Source organism: Notolepis coatsorum (genome assembly GCF_963971535.1).
Source record: "Notolepis coatsorum genome assembly, chromosome: 7".
Lineage (NCBI taxonomy): Eukaryota > Metazoa > Chordata > Actinopteri > Aulopiformes > Paralepididae > Notolepis > Notolepis coatsorum.
In genome coordinates, this window is record NC_140171.1 from 6,357,103 (window position 1) to 6,383,127 (window position 26,025).

A 26,025-nucleotide genomic window follows, 5' to 3' on the forward strand; every position below is an offset into this window, starting at 1 on the left:
AGCTCAGTCATTTTTTATTCCTCCCTCTCATTTAATGCACATATAAAAAATGTCACCAAAATTGCCTCCTTCCATCTTCGTAATATCGCAAAGATTCGCCCCATTTTAACTCTGGCTGATGCTGAAACCCTAATTCATGATTTTGTCTCATCTCGTCTAGACTATATGTAATGCACTTTTTTCAGGCCTACCTAAATTCAAGCATCAAAAATCTTCAACTCGTGCAAAATGCGGCTGCACGGATACTAACTAAAACTAGAAAATTTGATCACATCACACCAGTTTTGTCCGCCCTACACACTGGCTTCCTATTCAAGCCCGATCTGACTTTAAAGTGCTACTCCTCACCTACAACATTTTAAATGGGCTTGCACCGCTCTATCTATCCGATCTCATCTCTCGATACTCGTCCGCTCGTGCTCTGCGCTCACAAAATGCGGGGCTTCTATCGATTCCTAGGGTTAAAAAGAAATCCGCCGGCCACAGAGCCCTTGTCTACCATGCTCCCTACCTGTGGAACAAATTACCTGCCGTCGAAGCTTTTAAATCCCTGCTTAAGACCCATCTTTTCTCTCTCTCCTTCAACCTACCCTGATCTCACCTGGTCGGGGACTGACCCTTAGATTAATCTGTCTAGTTTAGTTAGGATGTCTATTTGCCCCCATGTCTGCTTTTCTGCAGACATGGGAGAACCTTTTTAACCTGTCTCTGTCTCAACCGGTCCCATGGAACAGCTTCATACTGCCTTCTGTCTGGCCTGCAGTGCTGAACCTTCTCAAGTTTCAAGTTTCTTTAATAGTTGTCATACAGAAGTACAGAATACTTTTATACAAAATGCTTCTTACTGTTACGCTCCAGAGACTGTGCAAGACAAGATAAGTATGAAATAAAATAACATAGTAAAATTAGAAGTAAAAAAATTCTGAGCGGCTTCTCCTGCCCCCCGGGGCATACGGCCCTGAGCTATTGTCTTGTATCTCATCCTGTATCCATACGCTTGCAGTAGTTCTATCTATTACACAATTTTCTTATATACTATGATTCCACTGTCACCATGTATGCTTAATTGCTTATGCTCACTACATGTATTTATTGCTCCATCTCTGCCCACTACAAACATGGGAACTCTCTATGCTGGTATTACACTCATTGAGGGACACGAAGAAGTCAAGTCCGATGGGATTTGGGAATCTCAAATACAAATCGGGATTGGAATAAAAAATGCATTTATATTAAACAATACAGAATATACAGCACTTCTTGGGGTCTGTAGGGTAAGCACTTATTCCCTCCCCCCTGAACATTTATGGAGATGTATGGGCCTTTTAAGTCAGTGATAAAAGTGTCTTTCAAGGATAAGTGAGCTCCTGCACTGCTTATTATAGTTCAATATTCAATATTTGATCACCAAAACCCCCCAAAAAGCATAAAAAGGGGGCGCTCCCGCCACAAAAGGGCCCTGAAAAATCGCGCTTGCGCGCATATCTCGCTCAGTTAAAACACACACAGGTGCCCTTTTCAGCCTTTGAACACCTGCCCCTCTAAAGTCCTGTGCACGTCCCTGCTCGTAGTGCTGACCAAGGTGGTGGATGTTTCGGGGTCTTGGCCAAGATTGCAGTGACTGTTCTACGTGCACCACCGAGTAGGGATGGGAATTGATAGGATTTTATCGATACGATTCCATTATCGATTCTGCTTATCGATTCGATTCTTTATCGATACCCTTATCGATACCTGATCAATTTATAATTTACATAAATAAATTGGAAATGCAACAGAACTACATTTACATTTAGTCATTTAGCTGACGCTTTTATCCAAAGCGACTTACAAGTTCTGTACGACAAGCCATCAGGAAGGGCACAACTCTATCAGCTGAGCAACAATGTTCATCAAAGTGTTGAGTGCTACAGTGTAGGTTAGTTTATTAGGACAAGTGCATGACAGTACGGTTAGTTAGGGTTAGATATATATTTTTTTATTCAGATAATGGTTGAAGAAGTGCGTCTTTAGTCGACGGCGAAAGATTGGACGTGATTCGGCTGTCCTAACTGGGGTGGGTAGTTCATTCCACCATTGTGGGGCAAGGACTGAGAATAGGCGACTTCTCTTTGATGACCCTCCCGGAGCTTGGATAGGAGTAGGTCTGAGGCGGCCAGAAGATGCAGAGCGTAGGGGTCTAAGCTGGTTAGAATAACAACATGCAACTTGACATTTCTGATTGTCATTTATTGTTGAGCCCCCATGTTGAGCCCCTAAATCAATGGCTAGGTTCTAAAGCATTCAAGTAGTTTTCACTGCACATAGAAGTAGCCAAACAGCGGGAGCATTTCGGGAGCATATTACCAAAATCCAGGCAATTTCGAGCCCTTAAGGAATCAAATAAGTCTGCCATGGCTACATGCTAACGCTAACGTTGTTTTGAAAACCTGGCAGCGATAAGGGAATCGAAAGTCACGGGAGGCACACGGTTCCAGGCATCGGCCAATTAGGAACCGGTTCCCAACGGGAACCGGTTTTCGATTCCCATCCCTACCACCGAGGCCATGGATCAGCTTCTTACCGTCTTCTGTCCGTGGTCTGTCAACGTGGTTCAGACGTTCATCGCTGGGTTAAGTACTTCTATTCTACCTGAAGCATACTGCACCTTATGTGACACTGTGAATATATATTTCATTTAGTTAGAAATTATATTGACCAAATTGTTTACACTGCTGTGTTGTTTTTTACTACCTGTACCCCCCATGCCCTTCCCCCATGCTCAGTATATTTTTACTGTATTTATTTTATATATATTTTACTCTACTCTTATCCTAGGCAACTTGATTGATTTGTGTTATTATTCTAATTTGTGACCTGTCCTGTCTAAATGTTTAAATGTTGAGCGATTTGCAGTGTCAAATTTCCCACAGGATAATAAAAGTATTTCTATTCTATTCTACATATATCTATTCTATTCACATATATGCCTACCACTTGTATCTATAGCTATGTCCGCCCATCACAATCATGCGAACTGTCTAACACCTGACCCGTCTCCCAGTCTCCCTGTGAGTGGCCGTCTCGGAGTGATGACCGGAGTGTTGGACGTCCCGTGATGAAGACCAGGAGGATGCGACCCTATCTGCGCCGCCCCTTCGCCTCAAATAGATCCGCTATCAGCTCTATCTTTAATTTTTCAAAACATTTCAGTTGCTATCGCTATCAGCTCTATCTTTAATTTTTCTAAATGTTCAGTTGGTATCACATGCACTTATCTGTGTTTCACTACATATGAGTGCATGCCTTCCAACTGTTCACCTGTTTTATTGCAACACTACTATCACCGACATCTAAGAAGGGAGATCACCCCTTGAACGGCCCTTCTAAGGTTTCTCTCAAGTTCAAGTTCAAGTTTCTTTAATAGTTGTCATACAGAAGTACAGAATACTTTTATACAAAATGCTTCTTACTGTTACGCTCCAGAGACTGTGCTAGACAAGATAGTATGAAATAAAATAGTATAGCATGTAAAATAGAAGTACAAAAAGGTCACAGTGTTCAGTATAGACATATGTACAATGTTCGATGCAGAATAGAAGTAACTGAGTTACCATACAATATACAATATTCTATGCAATGTACTAATATACAATACTATGTAGTGCAGAGCAGAAATGGGATGAGGTACAATTTAGGTACAATTTACAGTAAGGTGTACGAGTTGTAGTGCAAATCCTTTACCAATAAATATAAAGTGTAAAGTGTGTTTAGGTGATCTAAAGTGTGTAGAGTGGGTGCTGCAGTGTGTTGTTTGTTTAAGTGAGTGTGTGGGTGTGTGTGCTGTGTGCATTTGATGGTTGTTGCATAGTGTTTATTGTTCGTTGAGCAGCCTGATGGCCTGGGGATAGAAGCTTCTTCTGAGTCTTTCTGTGCTCGCCTTAAGACTCCGGTATCGCTTGCCTGACCGCAGTAGTTCAAAGAGGCAGTTGTTCGGGTGGCTGGAGTCCTTGATGATTCTCTTAGCCTTGCCCCTGCACCGCTTGTTGTAAATGTTCTGGAGGGTGGGAAGCCCCCCTCCAATTGTGCGTTCGGCTGAACGTGTCACTCTTTGTAGTCTGCTACGGTCTTGTGCAGTGCTATTCCCAAACCAGGAGGTGATGTTGCCAGTCAGGATGCTCTCTATTGTACATGAGTAGAAGTTCTTAAGGATCTTCTGACTGACTTGGAACTTCCTTAGGCGCCTGAGGAAGTAGAGGCGTTGTCGTGCCTTCTTCACAACACTGTCAATGTGTGTGGTCCATGTCAAGTCCTCGGATATGTGGGCTCCGAGGTACTTGAAACTGTTCACTCTCTCAACCGGTGCCCCGTCGATGCTGAGGGGGCTGTAGTCCTTGACCCCCGACCTCCTGAAGTCCACAATCATCTCTTTTGTTTTGCTGACGTTCAGGGAGAGGCAGTTCTCCTGACACCACTGTGACAGATTCTCTACCTCTTCCAGGTAGGCCCTCTCGTCGTTGGCAGAGATCAACTATAGCTTTCCCTTCACACATTTTAAGGGTAACAATTGTTTCATTATAAACCAATTGTGTAAATGCCTAGATGAAAATATTGAGGAGCTGAATATTTACAATTCCACATGAAAAACACAAAAAGTCCTCACCTAAAGTTCAGCTGTCTTACTCCAAAGAAGACTATGTAGGTGAGCTCTGATCCCAATTCTGGACATTTCCATACCAAAATATGGGAGAAAGCACCTTTTGGTAGCGAAATATAATGAATGTGACAACCTACCTGTGTGACAACCATCCCCGTTCTCCCCTACAAATCACAAAAAACAGTACTTAAGTATTGTAACGAAGTACAATTACTCAAGTACTTTACACCCCTGTTATATATATATACGATTTGATTTAATATATTATACCTGCATAATCCTTTCTATATGCCAATTTATACACCTGCATATAACCCATATAACTCTGTGTGATAGCACGTACAATAATGCTGTATACCGTATTTATACTTACCGTATATTTATTTACATTTGTCTGTATATAGTATACCTGTATACTGCAACTAACGATTATTTTGTTATTGAATAATCTGTTTTATGTTATCAATTCGTCAATGAATCTAAATTATAGAAAAATCAACAACAATTGATTCTATTTGCAATTGAATATTTCAAAATGTTTTACTAGTATCCTCAGGTCACATGGGTAGTTGACACCACCTACTGAATACCCATAGTGGGAGATGAGCCATGCAGTTTATTTATGTCTATAAATGCTGTGTAGTGTGGAGGCCTACATGAGTAGGGTGAGTAACCTACATGCCATTACTGCTTTTTATCTATTGACTCATTATAGCTACTTTATTTATCAGGTTAATAACCTTCCTGTTTACCAGGTTAGAAACCTACCCGTTTACCAGGTTATATAAACCTACCTGATCTCAAAACTACCGGTTTACTAGGTTTATAACCTACCTGTTTACCAGGTTAATAACCTACCTGTTTACCAGGTTAAAAACCTACCTACCTGTTTACCAGGTTAAAAACCTACCTGTTTACCAGGTTAATAACCTACCTGTTTACCAGGTTAATAACCTACCTGTTATGGTTTGTAACCGACCTCAAACGCAACGGCACAGAGAGGAAGTTCAGAGTTAGCCAAAGCAAGGGCGTATTTATTTACAGAGTCACAAGATGGAATGAAGTACAGCAATCGAACAAACGGGGATCTGGCATGTGACGATGTAGCGGCTCTGCAGATACTCCCAGTAGGTAGTGGTGAGGAATTGGCAAGTGTCGTTGAAGCGGCTCTGCAGATACTCCCAGCTTTCACTCCCGGTGGAAACGGAGAGAGAGAGAAATCAGAGTTAGCCCAACGAACACACAGAGGCAGAGAGGTGACTGGTCCAGTATTAATCCAAGTGACTTGATCTTCGGTGTACCACACACAAGTTAGCTGAGTCCAGAGAAAAACAATACGGTATCTTCAGTGTTAATCTAACACAAAAATTAGGTGAGTCCAGTACAAACAAAAACGGGATCTCTTCGGTGTTCACCAAACACACAAAAAACTGATAATCCAAAAGACTGTTTCCAAAAACTCACCAGAGCGCAACGCGAAAAGCGGGCAGATAACGAGGCGCAGCTCCGAACAGGGAACCAGGTTCTCCACAGCAGTTCTCCACAAAAGATCCTGTAGAGCAAAAAGACAGGAACAGCGACGGGGAAGGCAGGTATATGCAGGTGTATTTCAGAACGACCCAACATCGATAGTAAGGAGGTCTGAGTATATAAAGCCTTCAGGGGCGCTAATTACAAGCTGTGACAGCTGCGGGATGAGATTGATACTTGCTCCAAAAGCGTGTGGCGGGGAAAGCACCAATCAACACGGCACCTTAAAGGAACGGAGCGCGTGGCGGGGAATGCATTAATCAACATAGTACCTTAAAGGAACGGAGCGTGTGGCAGGGAGCGGACCAAAACCTCACAGTACCCCCCCTCCACGGGAGCCACCCGGCGACCAGCCCGACCCGGCTCGCCCGGATGGGCACGATGGAAGTCGGTGATCAGGCCGGGATCCATGATGAGCTGGCGGGAGACCCAGCTCCGTTCTTCCGGACCGTACCCCTCCCAGTCCACCAGGTACTGGAACCCCCGACCCCGCCGTCGAACGCCCATCAACCGGCGGACCTGCCACTGGGGGTGACCGTCCACCATCTCGGGAGGAGGTGGTTCCGGAGCAGGAGGCATCAGGGGACTGAGAGAGACAGGCTTAACCTGGGACACATGGAAAACGGGGTGAATGTGCATGGACGCAGGAAGCTTAAGACTCACCGCCGCCGGACTGAGTACCTTCAGAACCTCAAAAGGGCCGACGAACCGGGGGTTAAGCTTCTTGGCCGAGGACCGAAGTGGAAGGTCCCTTGCGGAAAGCCACACCCTCTGCCCAGGGTGGTACGTCGGCGCAGGAATCCAGCGCCGGTCAGCCCCACGACTGGCGCGCTCCGATGACCGGAGCAGCGCGGTCCTGGTGATCTCCCAGACCCGACGGCACCGGTCGAGGTGGTCCTGTACGGAGGGAACTGCCATCTCCGACTCCTGTGCAGGGAAAAGAGGGGGTTGGTAGCCCAGGGATACCTCAAAGGGTGAGAGGCCGGTGGCGGAACTGACCATGGAGTTGATGGAGTACTCGACCCAGGGAAGGAAACGGCTCCAAGAAGCTGGTCTCTCGGCAGCCACACACCGAAGAGCAGACTCCACACTCTGGTTCATCCTCTCCGTTTGTCCGTTAGTCTGGGGATGATAACCAGAGGAAAGACTGACCGTTGCCCCCAATCCCTTGCAAAAAGCCCGCCATACCTGGGAAGTGAACTGGGGCCCCCGGTCCGAGACGACGTCCTGGGGAAAACCATGGAGGCGAAACACGTGGCGGCCGTCTCGGCCGCCGAGGGAAGCTTGGGAAGGGCCACGAAGTGAACCCCCTTGCTGAACCGATCCACCACGGTCAGTAGGCACGTGTTCCCCTGGGAAGAAGGAAGACCTGTGACGAAGTCCAGCGCCACATGTGACCAAGGACGGCTCGGAATGGGAAGCGGCTGCAATAGCCCGGAGGGTGCCTGGTGGGAGGCCTTGCTGCGGGCGCAGACTGCGCAGGCCAGTACGAACTCCTTGACGTCGTTCCTCATGGTGGGCCACCAGAATCGACGAGCCAGGAAGGAGAACGTGCGATGAACGCCCGGGTGGCAGGCGAACCGGCTGGTATGGCCCCACTGGAGGACCCGGGACCGGACCGAGTCGGGGACGAAGAGACGATGAACCGGTACATTGCCTGGAGCGCGATGGAAGCGTAGGGCACGCCTTACCACCCCCTCGATGCCCAAGGTGACTACTCCTACCACCCTGGCCTCTGGGAGGATGGGAGTCGGGTCCTCAGTGGTTGGAGCCCCCTTGGAGTGTAACCGGGACAGGGAGTCGGCCTTCGTGTTGCGGGAACCAGGGCGAAACGTCAGCGAGAAGTCGAACCGACTGAGGAAGCTGGCCCATCTTGCCTGCCGGCCATTGAGGCGCTTGGAAGCACGGATGTACGTCAGGTTCTTGTGGTCCGTCCAAATGGTAAATGGCTCCTCGGCCCCCTCTAGCCAATGACGCCACTCCTCCAAGGCAGCCACAACCGCCAGCAGCTCCCGATTGCCGATGTCATAGTTCCTCTCGGCAGGGAGGAAACGACGCGAGTAGAAGGCGCACGGATGTACCTTCTGGTCTGTTGCCAACCGCTGGGATAAGATAGCTCCCAGTCCAGTATCCGAGGCGTCCACTTCTACGATGAACTGTCTCTTGGGGTCTGGATGGAGCAAGATCGGGGCGGAAGTGAACCTCTTCTTGAGGGAGCGGAACGCAGCACACGCCGTTGGGGACCAGTCGAACGGCAGGGCGGGAGAGGTCAGCCTGGTAAGCGGTTCCGCCACTTGACTGTAGTTCCGGATGAATCTTCGGTAGAAGTTGGCGAACCCAAGGAAGCTCTGTAACTCCTTCCGAGAGGTGGGTTCCGGCCACTCCTCCACGGCCCGGATCTTGCGAGGATCAGCTCGGGTCGAAGCCTCTCTCCACGATGAAGCCCAGGTAATCGACGGAGTCGGAGTGAAATCGGCACTTCTCCGCCTTGGTGAAGAGCCGATTGTGGAGGAGGCGCTCCAGCACACGGCGGACATGCTGGATGTGTTCCTCGAGGGTCTTGGAGAAGATGAGGATGTCGTCTAGGTATACTACCACAAACTCCTCCAGCATGTCACGAAGGACGTCGTTCATGAGCGCCTGGAATACCGCCGGAGCGTTGGTGAGGCCGAACGGCATAACCAGGTACTCGTAGTGGCCCCTGGGAGTCTTGAAGGCGGTCTTCCACTCATCGCCCTCTCGGATACGGACTAGATGGTAGGCACTCCGGAGGTCCAGCTTGGTAAAGACGGTAGCCTGGGTGAGAGGCTCGAAGGTGGAGTTCATGAGAGGAAGAGGGTACTTGTTCTTAATGGTGATCTCGTTGAGCTGGCGATAGTCGATGCAGGGTCGAAGGTCTCCGTCCTTCTTCCCAACAAAGAAGAAGCCGGCCGCCACAGGAGAGGAGGAAGGCCGAATGAGTCCTGCTTCCAAGGACTCAGAGATGTATTGATCCATCGCTGCCTTCTCAGGGACGGTCAGACTGTAGAGGCGGCTGCCGGGAAGGGGAGCCCCTGAGCGGAGGTCGATGGCACAGTCGTAAGGCCGGTGAGGCGGAAGGGCCTGAGCCCTGGACTTACTGAAAACCTCCATGAGGTCGTGGTACTCGGGGGGTATGGTCGAGAGGTCCGGAGGCGGCTCACAAACGGATCTCCGGGGCGAGGGACAGGACGCCGCCTGAAGACACTGGGCATGACCCCCTGATGGTACCGGAGGACCAGGCGATGTGGGGCTCGTGCAGCGCGAGCCAGGGCTGGCCCAGGACTACTGGGACAAGAGGGGATCTGGTGATAAAAAACTGGAGTCTCTCAACGTGGTTACCAGCAATGGTGAGCAGGACAGGGCAGGTGCGTTGAGTGATGTCAGCCAGGCGGTGTTGGTCCAGTGCGAATACCTCCAATGGCCTCACTAGGTCCTCAAGTGGAATGTTGGCCCGGGTAGCAAACTCGAAGTCTAGGAAACTCTCGTCAGCCCCCGAGTCAATGAGTGCCTCCACCGTGGCCCGTTGGTCCGCCCAGGCCAGGGTGACGCTCATCAGACGGCTAGGTGGTGCACGGCTCTGGGAACGAGAAAAACGGCTCACCAGGATCTCCCGGGGTCCCGGCGAGCCTGGTCTTTTGGCCGGGTGGGGCAGTTGGCGATACGGTGTCCATCCCGACCACAGTAGAGGCAAAGGCCGGACCTGAACCTCGCCTCCCGTTCAGCTTGGCTAAGATGTGAACGTCCCAGCTGCATGGGCTCCTCCCCGGGCACCGAACGGGAGGGGAAATAGCCACCAGTCGTGTTGGGAGCAGGGCGGCCCGCAGTACCGTCACAAGTACGGGGGGTCTGGGGAACCTCTGGAGGTCCCTGTCGGGTTCTCTCACGTCTTCTCTCCTGGAGGCGTCCGTCGATGCGAATGGCGAGGCTGAACAGGTCCTCGAGGGACTCAGGTTCCTCACGGGTCGCGAGTGCTTGATCGTTCCAACCGCTCTCCGTTGCCGCCAGTCTGAACTCCAGCACGTAGTCGGTGACCCCGCCACTGCCCTGCCGGAAGGTACCCAACCGGGCTCCAGGGTCCTGGCCACAGGCTGGGTGGTGGAAAACCCTGCGGAGCTCCGCCACGAAGTCTGGGTAGGAAAAACAGAAATCTGCCGCCATTGCCCAGGAGGCAGTGACCCACTGGGCTGCCCGGCCTGAGAGCAAGTTAGTCATGTAAGCCACTTGGGCTCCCCTTGAAGTGAATCGGCTGGGTTGATGACGAAAAACCAACTCACATTGCATGATGAATGTGGCACAATCCTCGAAGTTACCATCGAACAACCGTGGTTCGGAGAGACGGGGCTCCCGAGGTGCGGGATCGGGAGGCGCGGGGCCTGCCAGGGCTGCGGGTGATGCTCCGGCCGAGGCTCCTGAAGTAAGTGGGGTTACAAGCAAGGTGTTAACGGTTTCACTCAGCGCCTGTAATTGGTGGAGAATATTAGACTGCTGGCTAGCCAGAGAGCCAAGGGACCCCTGAATAGGCAGGACCTGGTCTCGGAGCTCCTGTACAGCAGCCGCAGCCGCACCTTGGTTAACTCTATCTGGACCGCCAACACTGTTCTGACCCTCTCTGTGTCGGCTGAGGTCGTCATGGTTGGGTCGTAATGTTATGGTTTGTAACCGACCTCAAACGCAACGGCACAGAGAGGAAGTTCAGAGTTAGCCAAAGCAAGGGCGTATTTATTTACAGAGTCACAAGATGGAATGAAGTACAGCAATCGAACAAACGGGGATCTGGCATGTGACGATGTAGCGGCTCTGCAGATACTCCCAGTAGGTAGTGGTGAGGAATTGGCAAGTGTCGTTGAAGCGGCTCTGCAGATACTCCCAGCTTTCACTCCCGGTGGAAACGGAGAGAGAGAGAAATCAGAGTTAGCCCAACGAACACACAGAGGCAGAGAGGTGACTGGTCCAGTATTAATCCAAGTGACTTGATCTTCGGTGTACCACACACAAGTTAGCTGAGTCCAGAGAAAAACAATACGGTATCTTCAGTGTTAATCTAACACAAAAATTAGGTGAGTCCAGTACAAACAAAAACGGGATCTCTTCGGTGTTCACCAAACACACAAAAAACTGATAATCCAAAAGACTGTTTCCAAAAACTCACCAGAGCGCAACGCGAAAAGCGGGCAGATAACGAGGCGCAGCTCCGAACGGGGAACCAGGTTCTCCACAGCAGTTCTCCACAAAAGATCCTGGAGAGCAAAAAGACAGGAACAGCGACGGGGAAGGCAGGTATATGCAGGTGTATTTCAGAACGACCCAACATCGATAGTAAGGAGGTCTGAGTATATAAAGCCTTCAGGGGCGCTAATTACAAGCTGTGACAGCTGCGGGATGAGATTGATACTTGCTCCAAAAGCGTGTGGCGGGGAAAGCACCAATCAACACTGCACCTTAAAGGAACGGAGCGCGTGGCGGGGAATGCATTAATCAACATAGTACCTTAAAGGAACGGAGCGTGTGGCAGGGAGCGGACCAAAACCTCACACTACCTGTTTACCAGGTTAATAACCTACATGTTTACCAGGTTAAAAACCTACCTGTTTACCAGGTTAATAACTTACCTGTTTACCAGGTTAAAAACCTACCTGTTTACCAGGTTAATAACCTACCTGTTTACCAGGTTAATAACCTACCTGTTTACCAGGTTATAAACATACCTGATGTCTGACCTGTTTGCCAGGCCTTTTAGCTTTTAAAATTGGCTTTTTTAGCCTGGATAGTCTGATCTCACACCTACTCTGTTTCATTTACTTGTAAATGTACCTGTTTAATTGTATTTGTCATATTTGTATTGCTTTGTTTTTTACCATGTTTTACTGTGTTTTATTTATAGTGCCATACATCACTTTGGTGCAACTACAGTTTAAAATGTGCTTTAGGAATAAAAAGGTACTTACTATGGAACTCTAGGATATCAACAGATTATCTTGAGATGAAAGAGCGTTCTCACCCTTCTGCTGACTCATCCGTGTTTTCTTTAGTAGGAGGACCTTCCATGTTATCATCCCTCTCTTCTGTCCTCCTCTCCTCCACCTTGTCCTCAGCTTCTTCTTCCATCAGGCGTTTGACTTCAGTGTCTGCCATCTTTCTGTACAAATACATTAACAAATTAAAGGTTTATTCATAGCTTATATCATATTATTATTATTATTGTATATTACTATTACTGTAGTTGTGCTGTATTATGACCATACATTTTAATCTAATCTAATATTTTATATAATATTTAGAGACATCTGGATCATTCTCAACTAGGGATGCTCGATATTGGCTTTTTTACCGATACCGATATTGTCCAACTCTTAATTTCCGATACCGATATCAACCGATATCAACCGATACCGATATATGCAGGGTTTCCCCCCCCCAAAAATGGAATAATTTCAGGTAATTAACATTACATATCTCTTGTTGTGGAATTAACACAACATTATGCATACTTTTGACAATAAATAAAATTAGAATTTGTTCTTACTTGCTTGCCTGGGTAAATAAAAGGTTATAGAAATGTAAAAAAAAAAAAAAAAAAAAAAAAAAACGATACAGATATTTTCCGATATCACATTTTAATGCCGATATCGGCCGATAATATCGGTAGGCCGATAATATCGGACATCCCTATTCTCAACTCATTCTCACCACATTTTCAACACACAACACATTCTCAACACACAACACATTCTCAACACACAACTAGTGCTGTCAGCCGATTAAACAAATCTATCTAATTAATTACAGGATTTGTAATTAATTAATCTAATTAATCACATTTTAATCGCATTACCATTTTATGCCCGATATTCTATAATCATATTTCAAATTGCATGTGTCCGGATGGCAGAATTCAGTACTGTATCTACAAAACCTTCTGTTTAATCATCTTCCTTCTATTAATTTGCTTACATTTTTCAGGTCTGGTCAATTTGAGCATGGTGTTATTCACAGTCAAAGATAAAAAAATATTTATTGATATTCTCATTTGGTTCATTACAATTTACTCAAGCCTAGTAACAGACACAGTATTTCTGACACTGGGAATACATTCACTGAGATCCATAGATGTCCCTATAGAATCAGATACCAAGAACATGCAAATGGACCATATTAAAAAAAGTCTGTAAATGTGTATTCTACGTTCTTATGGAATGAATGAGATAAAAAAATGATTATAAATTAATTTTATTTTTATTTATTTTTTGTAATACATTTTGAGTTAATTTTCATAACGCGATAATTTGCTGTGTAATTAATTAATCTGATTAACGCGATAAACTGACAGCCCTACACACAACACATTCTCAACACACAACACATTCTCAACACACAACACATTCTCAACACACAACACATTCTCAACACAACTCATTCTCAACACACAACACATTCTCAACACATTCTCAACACACAACACATTCTCAACACACAACACATTCTCAACAAACAACACATTCTCAACACACAACACATTCTCAACACACAACACATTCTCAACACATTCTCAACACACAACACATTCTCAACACACAACACATTCTCAACACATTCTCAACACACAACACATTCTCAACACACAACACATTCTCAACACACAACACATTCTCAACACATTCTCAACTCATTCTCAACACACAACACATTCTCAACACATACTCAACACACAACACATTCTCAACACACAACTCATTCCCAACCAGTGTTGTAGTCGAGTCACTAAATAATAACCTTTATTTGTATTAAGGCTGTCAAATATATCGCGTTAATATCGCGTTAACTCCCGATTCTATTAATGCCACTAATTTTTTTAACTCAAGATTAACTAAAAAAAAAAAAAAAAAAAAAAATGTTTTACTAGACTTCACTCAGGTGTATTATTGATGCTCTCATTGATACTATGTTTGTTTCTGAAGTGTGTGTGTGTGTGTGTGTGTGTGTGTGTGTGTGTGTGTGTGTGTGTGTGTGTGTGTGTGTGTGTGTGTGTGTGAGATATAGAGAGAGAGGGGGGTGAGAGAGATGAGGAAGGGGCAAAAGAGAAAAAGAGCTGGGAGAGTGTGTGTGAGGGAGAGAGGGGGGTGTGTGATTAATCAGCCCTTGTGTGTGTGAATGTAACAAGTTCCTAACGTTTTCTTTCCCCTATTATTTCATGCACACTTTATTCATTGTTTTAAATTATTATTTTCTTTTAAGTTATTTTGTGCATCACTCTGTTTTGAATTTGATGCAAATTTGCAATGCATGAGGGTCATCCTTTTGTGTTAAATGGCTGCACAAAGCAAGCATTTGTTGACTCGCATGTTGATAAGAGTATTAAAACTTGGAACTTGAAAAAGATGTTTAAGGTAAAAAAAAATTTTTTTTTAAATGCGATTAATTTGCGATTAATCGCGAGTTAACTATGGACAATCATGCGATTAATCGAGTTAAATATTTTAATCGTTTGACAGCACTAATTTGTATAGCACCTTTCATACAGAAACTGCAGCTAAAAGTGCTTCACAACAGCAAAAAGAAAGGCAAATCTCAAGCCTGAGTCGAGTCTCGAGTCCCCAGTATTCGGGTCCGAGTCACCAAAGAAGAGCCAGAGTCGAGTCTGAGTCGAGTCCGCATTACCCTAGTCCGAGTCCAAGTCACCAAGGTTGAGTCCACTCCACTCTGGCAGTCAAAGAGCTGACGTACAAATAAAAAAGGTCTCCATTAAACATAAATGACAAAGTGCAGGATTCAGGGCATCTCTTTAGGCATCTGAAGTACTGAACATGAGGGTGTCGACGTGAATCCGCATGTAGGTGGAACTAGGGCTGTCTTAAATACTTCGAAGCTTCGTTCGATGGGCATAGGATTCGAATGGGAAAATAAAATTTGAATATATAAATATTAAATAAATTCTTTTTTTGTTATTATTATTTTTGTACCTGCAAAATCAACTCTCTTTGTTAACTACAACAAGCAATGCCTTTTGTTATTTAAGATGAGGTCGGACTCGGCACTGACAGATTTGTGTTCATTGTGCTGCTTTTATAAAGCCTCCGATGACGGCTTACAATATTTCATGAAAGCAAAGTGTTTCGTTTGTCTAAGATTTAAAAAGGTTTAAACTTTACAGCACTGACAATAGTATTCTAGTATATAAAAACATGTCTTAGTAAAAAATGAAGTTGAATTCTGCCATTGTCTCTATTAACTACATATAAATATTTATATAATTGTTTGATACTTGTCACGTATCCCAGAGCTCCACCATAAAAAAACCTCAGTCATTTTTTATTCCTCCCTCTCATTTAATGCACATATAAAAAATTTCACCAAAATTGCCTCCTTCCATCTTCGTAATATCGCAAAGATTCGCCCCATTTTAACTCTGGCTGATGCTGAAACCCTAATTCATGATTTTGTCTCATCTCGTCTAGACTATATGTAATGCACTTTTTTCAGGCCTACCTAATTCAAGCATCAAAAATCTTCAACTCGTGCAAAATGCGGCTGCACGGATACTAACTAAAACTAGAAAATTTGATCACATCACACCAGTTTTGTCCGCCCTACACACTGGCTTCCTATTCAAGCCCGATCTGACTTTAAAGTGCTACTCCTCACCTACAACATTTTAAATGGGCTTGCACCGCTCTATCTATCCGATCTCATCTCTCGATACTCGCCCGCTCGTGCTCTGCGCTCACAAAATGCGGGGCTTCTATCGATTCCTAGGGTTAAAAAGAAATCCGCCGGCCACAGAGCCCTTGTCTACCATGCTCCCTACCTGTGGAACAAATTACCTGCCGTCGAAGCTTTTAAATCCCTGCTTAAGACCCATCTTTTCTCTCTCTCCTTCAACCTACCCTGATCTCACCTGGTCGGGGACTGACCCTTAGATTAATCTGTCTAGTTTAGTTAGGATGTCTATTTGCCCCCATGTCTGCTTTTCTGCAGACATGGGAGAACCTTTTTAACCTGTCTCTGTCTCAACCGGTCCCATGGAACAGCTTCATACTGCCTTCTGTCTGGCCTGCAGTGCTGAACCTTCTGAGCGGCTTCTCCTGCCCCCCGGGGCATACGGCCCTGAGCTATTGTCTTGTATCTCATCCTGTATCCATACGCTTGCAGTAGTTCTATCTATTACACAATTTCACAATTTTCTTATATACTATGATTCCACTGTCACCATGTATGCTTAATTGCTTATGCTCACTACATGTATTTATTGCTCCATCTCTGCCCACTACAAACATGGGAACTCTCTATGCTGGTATTACACTCATTGAGGGACACGAAGAAGTCAAGTCCGATGGGATTTGGGAATCTCAAATACAAATCGGGATTGGAATAAAAAATGCATTTATATTAAACAATACAGAATATACAGCACTTCTTGGGGTCTGTAGGGTAAGCACTTATTCCCTCCCCCCTGAACATTTATGGAGATGTATGGGCCTTTTAAGTCAGTGATAAAAGTGTCTTTCAAGGATAAGTGAGCTCCTGCACTGATTATTATAGTTCAATATTCAATATTTGATCACCAAAACCCCCCAAAAAGCATAAAAAGGGGGCGCTCCCGCCACAAAAGGGCCCTGAAAAATCGCGCTTGCGCGCATATCTCGCTCAGTTAAAAACACACACAGGTGCCCTTTTCAGCCTTTGAACACCTGCCCCTCTAAAGTCCTGTGCACGTCCCTGCTCGTAGTGCTGACCAAGGTGGTGGATGTCTCGGGGTCTTGGCCAAGATTGCAGTGACTGTTCTACGTGCACCACCGAGGCCATGGATCAGCTTCTTACCGTCTTCTGTCCGTGGTCTGTCAACGTGGTTCAGACTTTCATCGCTGGGTTAAGTACTTTTATTCTACCTGAAGCATACTGCACCTTATGTGACACTGTGAATATATATTTCATTTAGTTAGAAATTATATTGACCAAATTGTTTACACTGCTGTGTTGTTTTTTACTACCTGTACCCCCCATGCCCCATGCCCTTCCCCCATGCTCAGTATATTTTTACTGTATTTATTTCTGTATATTTTATTTCATTTTTATTCTATTTTACTCTACTCTTATCCTAGGCAACTTGATTGATTTGTGTTATTATTCTAATTCGTGACCTGTCCTGTCTAAATGTTTAAATGTTGAGCGATTTGCAGTGTCAAATTTCCCACAGGATAATAAAAGTATTTCTATTCTATTCTATTCTATTCTATTCTATTCTATTCTATTCTATTCTATACTACATATATCTATTCTATTCACATATATGCCTACCACTTGTATCTATAGCTATGTCCGCCCATCACAATCATGCGAACTGTCTAACACCTGTCCCGTCTCCCAGTCTCCCTGTGAGTGGCCGTCTCGGAGTGATGACCGGAGTGTTGGACGTCCCGTGATGAAGACCAGGAGGATGCGACCCTATCTGCGCCGCCCCTTCGCCTCAAATAGATCCGCTATCAGCTCTATCTTTAATTTTTCAAAACATTTCAGTTGCTATCGCTATCAGCTCTATCTTTAATTTTTCAAAATGTTCAGTTGGTATCACATGCACTTATCTGTGTTTCACTACATATGAGTGCATGCCTTCCAACTGTTCACCTGTTTTATTGCAACACTACTATCACCGACATCTAAGAAGGGAGATCACCCCTTGAACGGCCCTTCTAAGGTTTCTCTCAAGTTCAAGTTCAAGTTTCTTTAATAGTTGTCATACAGAAGTACAGAATACTTTTATACAAAATGCTTCTTACTGTTACGCTCCAGAGACTGTGCTAGACAAGATAGTATGAAATAAAATATAGCATGTAAAATAGAAGTACAAAAAGGTCACAGTGTTCAGTATAGACATATGTACAATGTTCGATGCAGAATAGAAGTAACTGAGTTACCATACAATATACAATATTCTATGCAATGTACTAATATACAATACTATGTAGTGCAGAGCAGAAATGGGATGAGGTACAATTTAGGTACAATTTACAGTAAGGTGTACGAGTTGTAGTGCAAATCCTTTACCAATAAATATAAAGTGTAAAGTGTGTTTAGGTGATCTAAAGTGTGTAGAGTGGGTGCTGCAGTGTGTTGTTTGTTTAAGTGAGTGTGTGCGTGTGGGTGTGTGTGCTGTGTGCATTTGATGGTTGTTGCATAGTGTTTATTGTTCGTTGAGCAGCCTGATGGCCTGGGGATAGAAGCTTCTTCTGAGTCTTTCTGTGCTCGCCTTAAGACTCCGGTATCGCTTGCCTGACCGCAGTAGTTCAACTACGGTCTTGTGCAGTGCTATTCCCAAACCAGGAGGTGATGTTGCCAGTCAGGATGCTCTCTATTGTACATGAGTAGAAGTTCTTAAGGATCTTCTGACTGACTTGGAACTTCCTTAGGCGCCTGAGGAAGTAGAGGCGTTGTCGTGCCTTCTTCACAACACTGTCAATGTGTGTGGTCCATGTCAAGTCCTCGGATATGTGGGCTCCGAGGTACTTGAAACTGTTCACTCTCTCAACCGGTGCCCCGTCGATGCTGAGGGGGCTGTAGTCCTTGACCCCCGACCTCCTGAAGTCCACAATCATCTCTTTTGTTTTGCTGACGTTCAGGGAGAGGCAGTTCTCCTGACACCACTGTGACAGATTCTCTACCTCTTCCAGGTAGGCCCTCTCGTCGTTGGCAGAGATCAGGCCCACCACTACTGTGTCATCAGCAAATTTGATGATTGTGTTGTTGTTCCGCTGTGCCACGCAGTCATGTGTGTACAGGGAGTAGAGGAGGGGGCTCAGGACACAGCCCTGGGGGGCCCCTATGTTGAGCGTGATGGATGAGGAGGTACAGTTGCCTGCTCTCACCACCTGGGGTCTGCCCGTCAGGAAGTCCAAGACCCACTGGCAGAGGTCATAGTTCAAGCCCAGGTCCCTGAGCTTGGCTATGAGTTTGGAGGGGACTATGGTATTGAATGCTGAGCTGTAGTCGATGAACAGCATTCTCACATAGTTCCCCTGCCTCTTGTCCAGGTGTGATGCTGCTGTGTGCAGCACATGGGCTATGGCGTCCTCCGTGGATCTGTTGGGGCGGTATGCAAATTGCAGGGGGTCCAGGTTGATGGGGAGGGAGGAACAGATGTAGCCCTTCACTAGCTTCTCAAAGCACTTCATGGCTATGGAGGTGAGAGCTACAGGGCGGTAGTCGTTGAGGCAAGCGGGTGTGGATTTTTTGGGTACAGGGATGATGGTTGACTTCTTCAGACAGGTGGGGATGACAGCCTGTTCCAAGGACAGGTTGAAGATGTCAGTGAATACCGGGGCCAGTTGGTCGGCACAGACTTTTAGGACGCGGCCGGGGATGCCGTCCGGTCCTGCTGCCTTCCTGATATTCACTTTTTTTAAAGGTCCGCCTCACCTCATGCTCTGTTACCCTGAACACTGAGTCTCCATCAGCAGACCCCCCCCCCCCCCCCCCCCCCCTCCCCCCCCATTGCCGTGGCTTGTAGGCTGGTGTTGTTATTCACAGCCTCGTACAAACCTCGCATAGAAGGTGTTGTGGTGCATTTTTTCCTATTGCTAGGTTCTAGTGAGTTTTTCCTTACCTTCGCGTGGGGTACGTCTGGGAGTGTTGCATTTATTTATTTTGCATTTATTTGAAATGTTTGGACTTCATGGTGTTCTTGTTTTGTTCTTGACTTATTGAGATGTTTTCTTCTTGACTTGTTTAAAGAAGACATGTCCGGCCCATGGGGACATTAGCGTGTGTTGTCGGGCCTTACAAATAAATTTGATTTGATTTGTTTGGAGATGAATGTTGCAACATAATTATGTAATGTAATGTTGTTGGCTGTGTAACGGAGAGCAGCCGCCCAGGCAGCGCAGCTCCCGACTCATTATTAATTTAATTAATTAATCCAATCCAATCCATTTTATTTATAGCACATTTAAAAACAACAACAACGTTGAGCAAAGTGCTGTACAAGTCCCACAACATAAAAAAGAAATGTTAAAGTAAAAAAAATAACATTATATATATATATATATATATTTCTTTTCTCTTAATCTCGAAGCTTCGAATTAAAATCGAATCTCGCCGCGAAGCTACGAATGCCAAAAAATATTCGAAGGTCAGCCCTAGGTGGAACACACGTGTCTGTCCTTGCACAAAATTAAATAATGTTATGGTATTAATATAGCCATCAATATCTTATGCCAAATTATTAGGACCTATTACAAAAGAAATATAATAATAATAATAACTATTTATCAATTAACAAGTCCGAGTCCTCGTCTGCACCTTCTGAGTCCGAATGCAGTCAATGCTCAAGTCCAAGTCTGAGTCATCAGTGCTCAAGTCGAGTCACGAGTCCTGAAAATCTGTGCAGGACTCGAGTACTACAACACTGTTCCCAACACACAACACATTCACTACACATTCTCAACACACAACACATTCAACACAACACATTCTCACATTCTCGTCACACAACACATTCACTACACATTCTCAACACACAACACATTCTCAACACATTATCAATACACAACACATTCAACACAAAACACATTCTCAACACATGACACATTCTCAACACAACACATTCACAACACACATTCTCAACACACAAGTTCACACACATTCTAAACACACAATACATTTTATTCAGTCACAACCTTTGACCCTGTGGGCCAGTGCCTGGTTGAACCATGTGGCCTAATTGAGCTTTGCACCCAATGACATCACAGTAAAAACACCCGTCAACATTGAAACGAAGGTTATCCTATAACCCTAGTTATGTGAATACTGACTGAGCGTCCCACTCTAGCCTATAGGGAGGTGTAGTGGTTACGTAATTTTCGTTTTTTCCTGTTCCACCCTCTGTGGAATGCAATGTATTTCCCCATTGACCATTTCTAAATCGGCTCGTTTTAGATAAATAAAGCATTAACGTTGGCATGGTGTACCTTTCTGTGCGTATTTATCCACAATCTATAGCTGAACATGAAAATATTCGCAATTAATCGTAAAGGTAGCAAAATAACAAGGTTAATGTTTTTGTTCACTGAGAAACTACACTACCATTCCGCGCTGCTGACTGACGTCACCACAGCGTAGTCTGCCTCCTGCCTGTAGTCAGTCACAGACCTAGGATCAGATTTCCCTTACATTCCATAAGCTTAACAATTTGTACAATGGGAAAATAACTGACCCTGAATCTGTGGCTAGTATCTGTTTCACCCAGGGCCGGACTGGGGAAATAATTCATACCGGGAGATATAGCGCGAAATATAGCCCCAATCAGGCCACTTTTTAAGGGGGGGGTCTGGGGGTCCCCCACCAGGACATTTTTTGTTACAAAGACTTAATTTCCTGCATTCTGGTGAATTTTAGTGCATGTGAATCACAAACTAATGAGCCAACAATTGCTTAGTACAATGTACTGTTATGGACCTCAAATAAAACTGTTGTGGCACTACAGTAGCAATACTCTCTCCACCTTCAAAAAGAAAAAAGCAAGAGCACAACATATTTTTCTATTTACTATTATAATACAGTTAACCACTCTCTCCTGTAAGGGCCTTTCTTTTTCTTTGTTTTATCCCTCTCTCCTCCACCCTTTCTCTTTCTTCCACTGTCCATCTTGACATCAACGTTAATTGACTTTCGCTCTACTGTATCTCTCCCGAGTCCCTCACTACCTGGCTCATTGCCTGGCTGTTATTCTGCATCTGAGTGCCGTCTGCCATTCCATTCGCCGCCTCCGCTGTATCGCCTGGTCCCGCCTCCACCAATCACAAGCGGCAGCACGGCTCCATTGTGTGTGTGTGATCCGCGTGAGGGAGAGAGTCAGATAGTTCTCCAACTCTGTCGCAGACCTAGGTTATCTAACTATCGCGCCGCGCCGCCACCACAACTAGAAACAATGGCCTGACAAAAAAAAGAAAAAAGAAGAAAAAAAGATTTTTTTTCTTTTTCTTTTTTTAATATACATTTTTTTTTTAATCTGTGCAGGCCAGGCCACCGGGAAAACTCCCGGTGCTCCCGATGGCCAGTCCGGGCCTGGTTTCACCCAACACTAGTGCTCCATGATCATAGCCATTTATCTCTAAAGCTAACCACTATTTGTAAAAGCCACAACCACGTTACCATATTTGTATTTATAATTTAAATCGTATAACATTATTTCGCTGCATATTAAATCACTGTAAATACTAATGTAAATCATTGTGTCGTTGTACATATTGTGTATAGTTTATAACGTTAGTAGCTAGCTAGCTTGCTAGCCGGCATTCTCGAAACTCCTAACATGCCCCGATTTAAAATGGTTCTCTCCTCTTTGTATACGTTTGTCCTCACAAACAAAGTATTCTGCCAGGGAACTTATGGACACGACAGTAGTAGTAGTTATAAGGTGTTTGAGCTTGTAACGTTAACGTTAGTTAGCTATCGTGGTAGCCCCTTTCGTGACTGTGATGCACCGAGTACTGAACAACAGGCTGCCTAGTGGTAATTGTAGTTCTTTTTTTTACGACAAATTAAAAAGCTTATAACTACCTTTGTTTCAACCAAAAATGCTTAAACAATCATGTTAGTGGTAGAAGGGAACTCATTTTGTGCAAAAATGGAAAGCTTGCCAATGTTCATGCGGCAGAATTGTTACAATAGCTGGTCGAGAGGCGGTTAGGTGGCCGAGCGGAGATTGCGTTCGTCACCAACCCCGGAGCTGTGAGCTGGATTCGCCTGTTCGAATCCAGCTCACAGCTCCGGGGTTGTCACCAGCTTGGCTGGCCGTCTGCACTAATACAATTGGCTGTATTAGAGGGTGGGAGAAGCTGGCGGGGTGGGTCCGGGTCGTTGTAAACAGCGACTCCTACAGTTCGGTCGGGGCGCCTGCTAAGCGCGGATAGGACTTGAGGGGGATAGTGTGATCCTCCCACACGCTACGCCCTCTCGATGAGAATCCGCGCTGCCAGGTGAAAAGAAGCGGTGATTGGCTGGACGTGTGTCGGAGGAAGCACGTGGTAGCCTCCACTCTCCCAGATGATCTGACTGTGGGGGGTAAGTGCGTAGCGACCAGGAAGGGACTGGGAATTGGCATACGACTAACATTGGGATGGGAGAAAATCGGAGGAAAATGGAGGGGGAAAAAGAATAAAAAAAAAAAAACAATAGCTGGTCGAGAGGCTGGTCAAGGAGCACATTTGTGCCTCCCTCCCCAGTGATATGGACCCTATGCAATTTGCATACAGGACAAACAGGTCCACTGACGACGCTGTCTCCCAGGTACTGCACAGCACCCTCTCTCACCTTGACCGCCAGAAGGGGGGCTATGTGAGACTGTTGTTCATTGACTACAGCTCAGCGTTCAACACCATAGTCCCCACCAGACTGGTGGACAAGCTGATCCAGCTGGGTCTGAGCTCCGCCCTGAGCACCTGGGTACTGGACTTTCTGAGTGAAAGACCCCAGGCGGTCAGGGTGGGGGGTCAGACCTCCAACACCATCACCCTGAGCATCGGGTCCCCCCAGGGCTGTGTTCCGAGCCCCCTGCTGTACTCACTCTACACACACGATTGTGTGGCCAAGTTCAGCTCCAACTCCATAGTGAAGTTTGCAGACGACACGGTGGTGGTGGGGCTGATCTCGGACAACGACGAGAAGGCCTACCGGGAGGAGGTTGAGGTACTGGAACGCTGGTGCCAGGACAACAGCCTGCTCCTGAACATTGGTAAAACCAAGGAGCTGATCGTGGATTATAGGAGAGGACAGCAGGAGACACACACACCACTGAGGATAAACGGGGCTACCGTGGACACAGTGAGCAGCTTTAAGTACCTGGGGGTCCACATCTCAGAGGATCTGACATGGACAACACACAGACTCAGTCGGAAAAAAGGCGAAGCAGCGCCTCTACCACCTGAGACAGTTAAGGAAGTTCAGAGTATCTGGGAAGATACTCCAGTCCTTCTACTCCGGAGCTGTAGAGAGCATCTTGACTGGAAATATCACTGCCTGGTATGGAAACAGCACGGCACAGGACAAGAAGGCCCTACAGAGAGTGGTGCGCTCAGCCGAGCGTACCACGGGTATTGCACTACCTCCCCTGCAGGTTCTATACAACAAGAGGTGCAAATCCAGAGCCTGCAGAATAATGAAAGACCCTCACCACCCCAACAATAGCCTGTTCCAGCTGCTGAGGTCAGGCAGACACCTGCGAACCCCAGCTACTAGGACAGAGAGACTTCGGCTCAGCTTCTTCCTTTAACATGAGCAAGCACACACTCATGCTGCACACGCCCACACTTATGGCCACTAAGGAAAGGTCACTTTAAAAATAGTATAGTAACAGTAACAGTGTATTGCACTACCAAAGGACCTAGCATGTCCTCCATGCTCTGTAAATAACTATGTACAAATACCGATATGCCCTACTATGTTACCTGTTTATTGCACAATGTTGTTTTATTGGATTCTATTATATGTTGTTACTACTGTATTGCACATCGTTGCGGGCAAGACCACCCGCATTTCATTGTAGATACTTGTATGCCGTGACAAATAAAACTCTTGACTTGACTTGACTTAATCCATTTTCCCAATGCTAAATCCCTATACGGGTGGAACAACCAGTGACGTCAGACTACACCTCCCTATTGGGAGATATTCGTCTTAACACATCCCGTGCCAAAAACGTCGTACAACGTGTTTCAAGGTCATGCTAATTCTGCCATTCCACGGTGTACGACGTTATTGAGATCATATTTCATTTTTTCGCCATGGTATTCAGAATTCCCTCACGGAGCCTGGTCTGATACAGTGGGAGCCTGCACAACTATAGCGTGTATCACGAATAAACTGCAATCGATAATCTATATTATGCGTTTAGGCCTATAACTAGCATTCTAGGAATTACTGCAGAAAACGATAAAAACATATTTATATCCTAGACTGTATTTTCGTATGAATGAAAAAGTATAACGTTCATACATCCTGAACGATAGATAATCGATGTTGAATGGGCCATAGTCATTTAGCAATACAATTTAAAAAGTTATAGTCCTGCAAAGAAGGTAAACATCTCCATAGGCTTAGACTGGTGGCAGTGATCATACATTGATGGATAGAAGCGTGACAGGGAATGGGAAACTATCTTATAAATGGCCTTTTTCAGTGTTTAGCATTGTTTCCTAGCTATGTAGACTTATATTAATAGGATATATGTCTCTAATTCACATATTGGCGCATTCTTCCAATTCTCCTCTCACAATATTCACCCTCACTGAACTGAGTCATCTGAAAATGTGCATATCTGTGATGTCAGAGATTTCTCAGCTGCATAATAATGTGGCAGTTGGTGTGGCAGTTGGCACCAGGCCACACAGTGGTTGGAGCCCAGCCTCAAAACCGTTTAAGATCTTGAGGTAGAAAAATGCAATTGATTAGAAATACAAAACAATGAATTTTTTTGAAAGAAAAATTACAGAGGTGTTCCATAGACTCACAGGAATTGTGTAAAAGTGCCCAAATAGTGAAAGAAATAGTAAAATAGTTCCCCTTTAAATCCAGTTGCACCTGCATTCGCCGTGGCCACGCCTGCTCCTGTGTTTCCTTAAAACACAGGGTGGGGCCACTCCTATGCCCTTCCGAGTCTGAATTTCTCGCGGAAAAAAACAGTCAAGGGTCCTCAGGGCGTGAAGAGCGGGACGCTCAGTCAGTATTCACATAACTAGGGTTATAGGATAACCTTCGTTATGTTTCAACTAACTGAGCGTCCCGCTCTAGCCTATTGGGATCAAAAGGGGAGAGCGGACGTGCAGCCACGACAAATGCACCACCTGATGGCC

The 26,025-nt window shown here is 45.6% G+C and overlaps 1 protein-coding gene across 1 annotated transcript in view; it reads right to left on the reverse strand.

The window, feature by feature from the left end:
* LOC311232598 (NACHT, LRR and PYD domains-containing protein 1-like) overlaps nt 1–26,025 on the reverse strand; it is a 122,615-nt gene that overhangs the window by 54,944 nt on the left and 41,646 nt on the right. Inside the window, exon 4 of the mRNA XM_084319458.1 lies at nt 12,186–12,323. Coding sequence (XP_084175584.1) covers nt 12,186–12,323 — 138 coding nt within the window. The remainder of the gene's footprint in view (nt 1–12,185; nt 12,324–26,025) is intronic.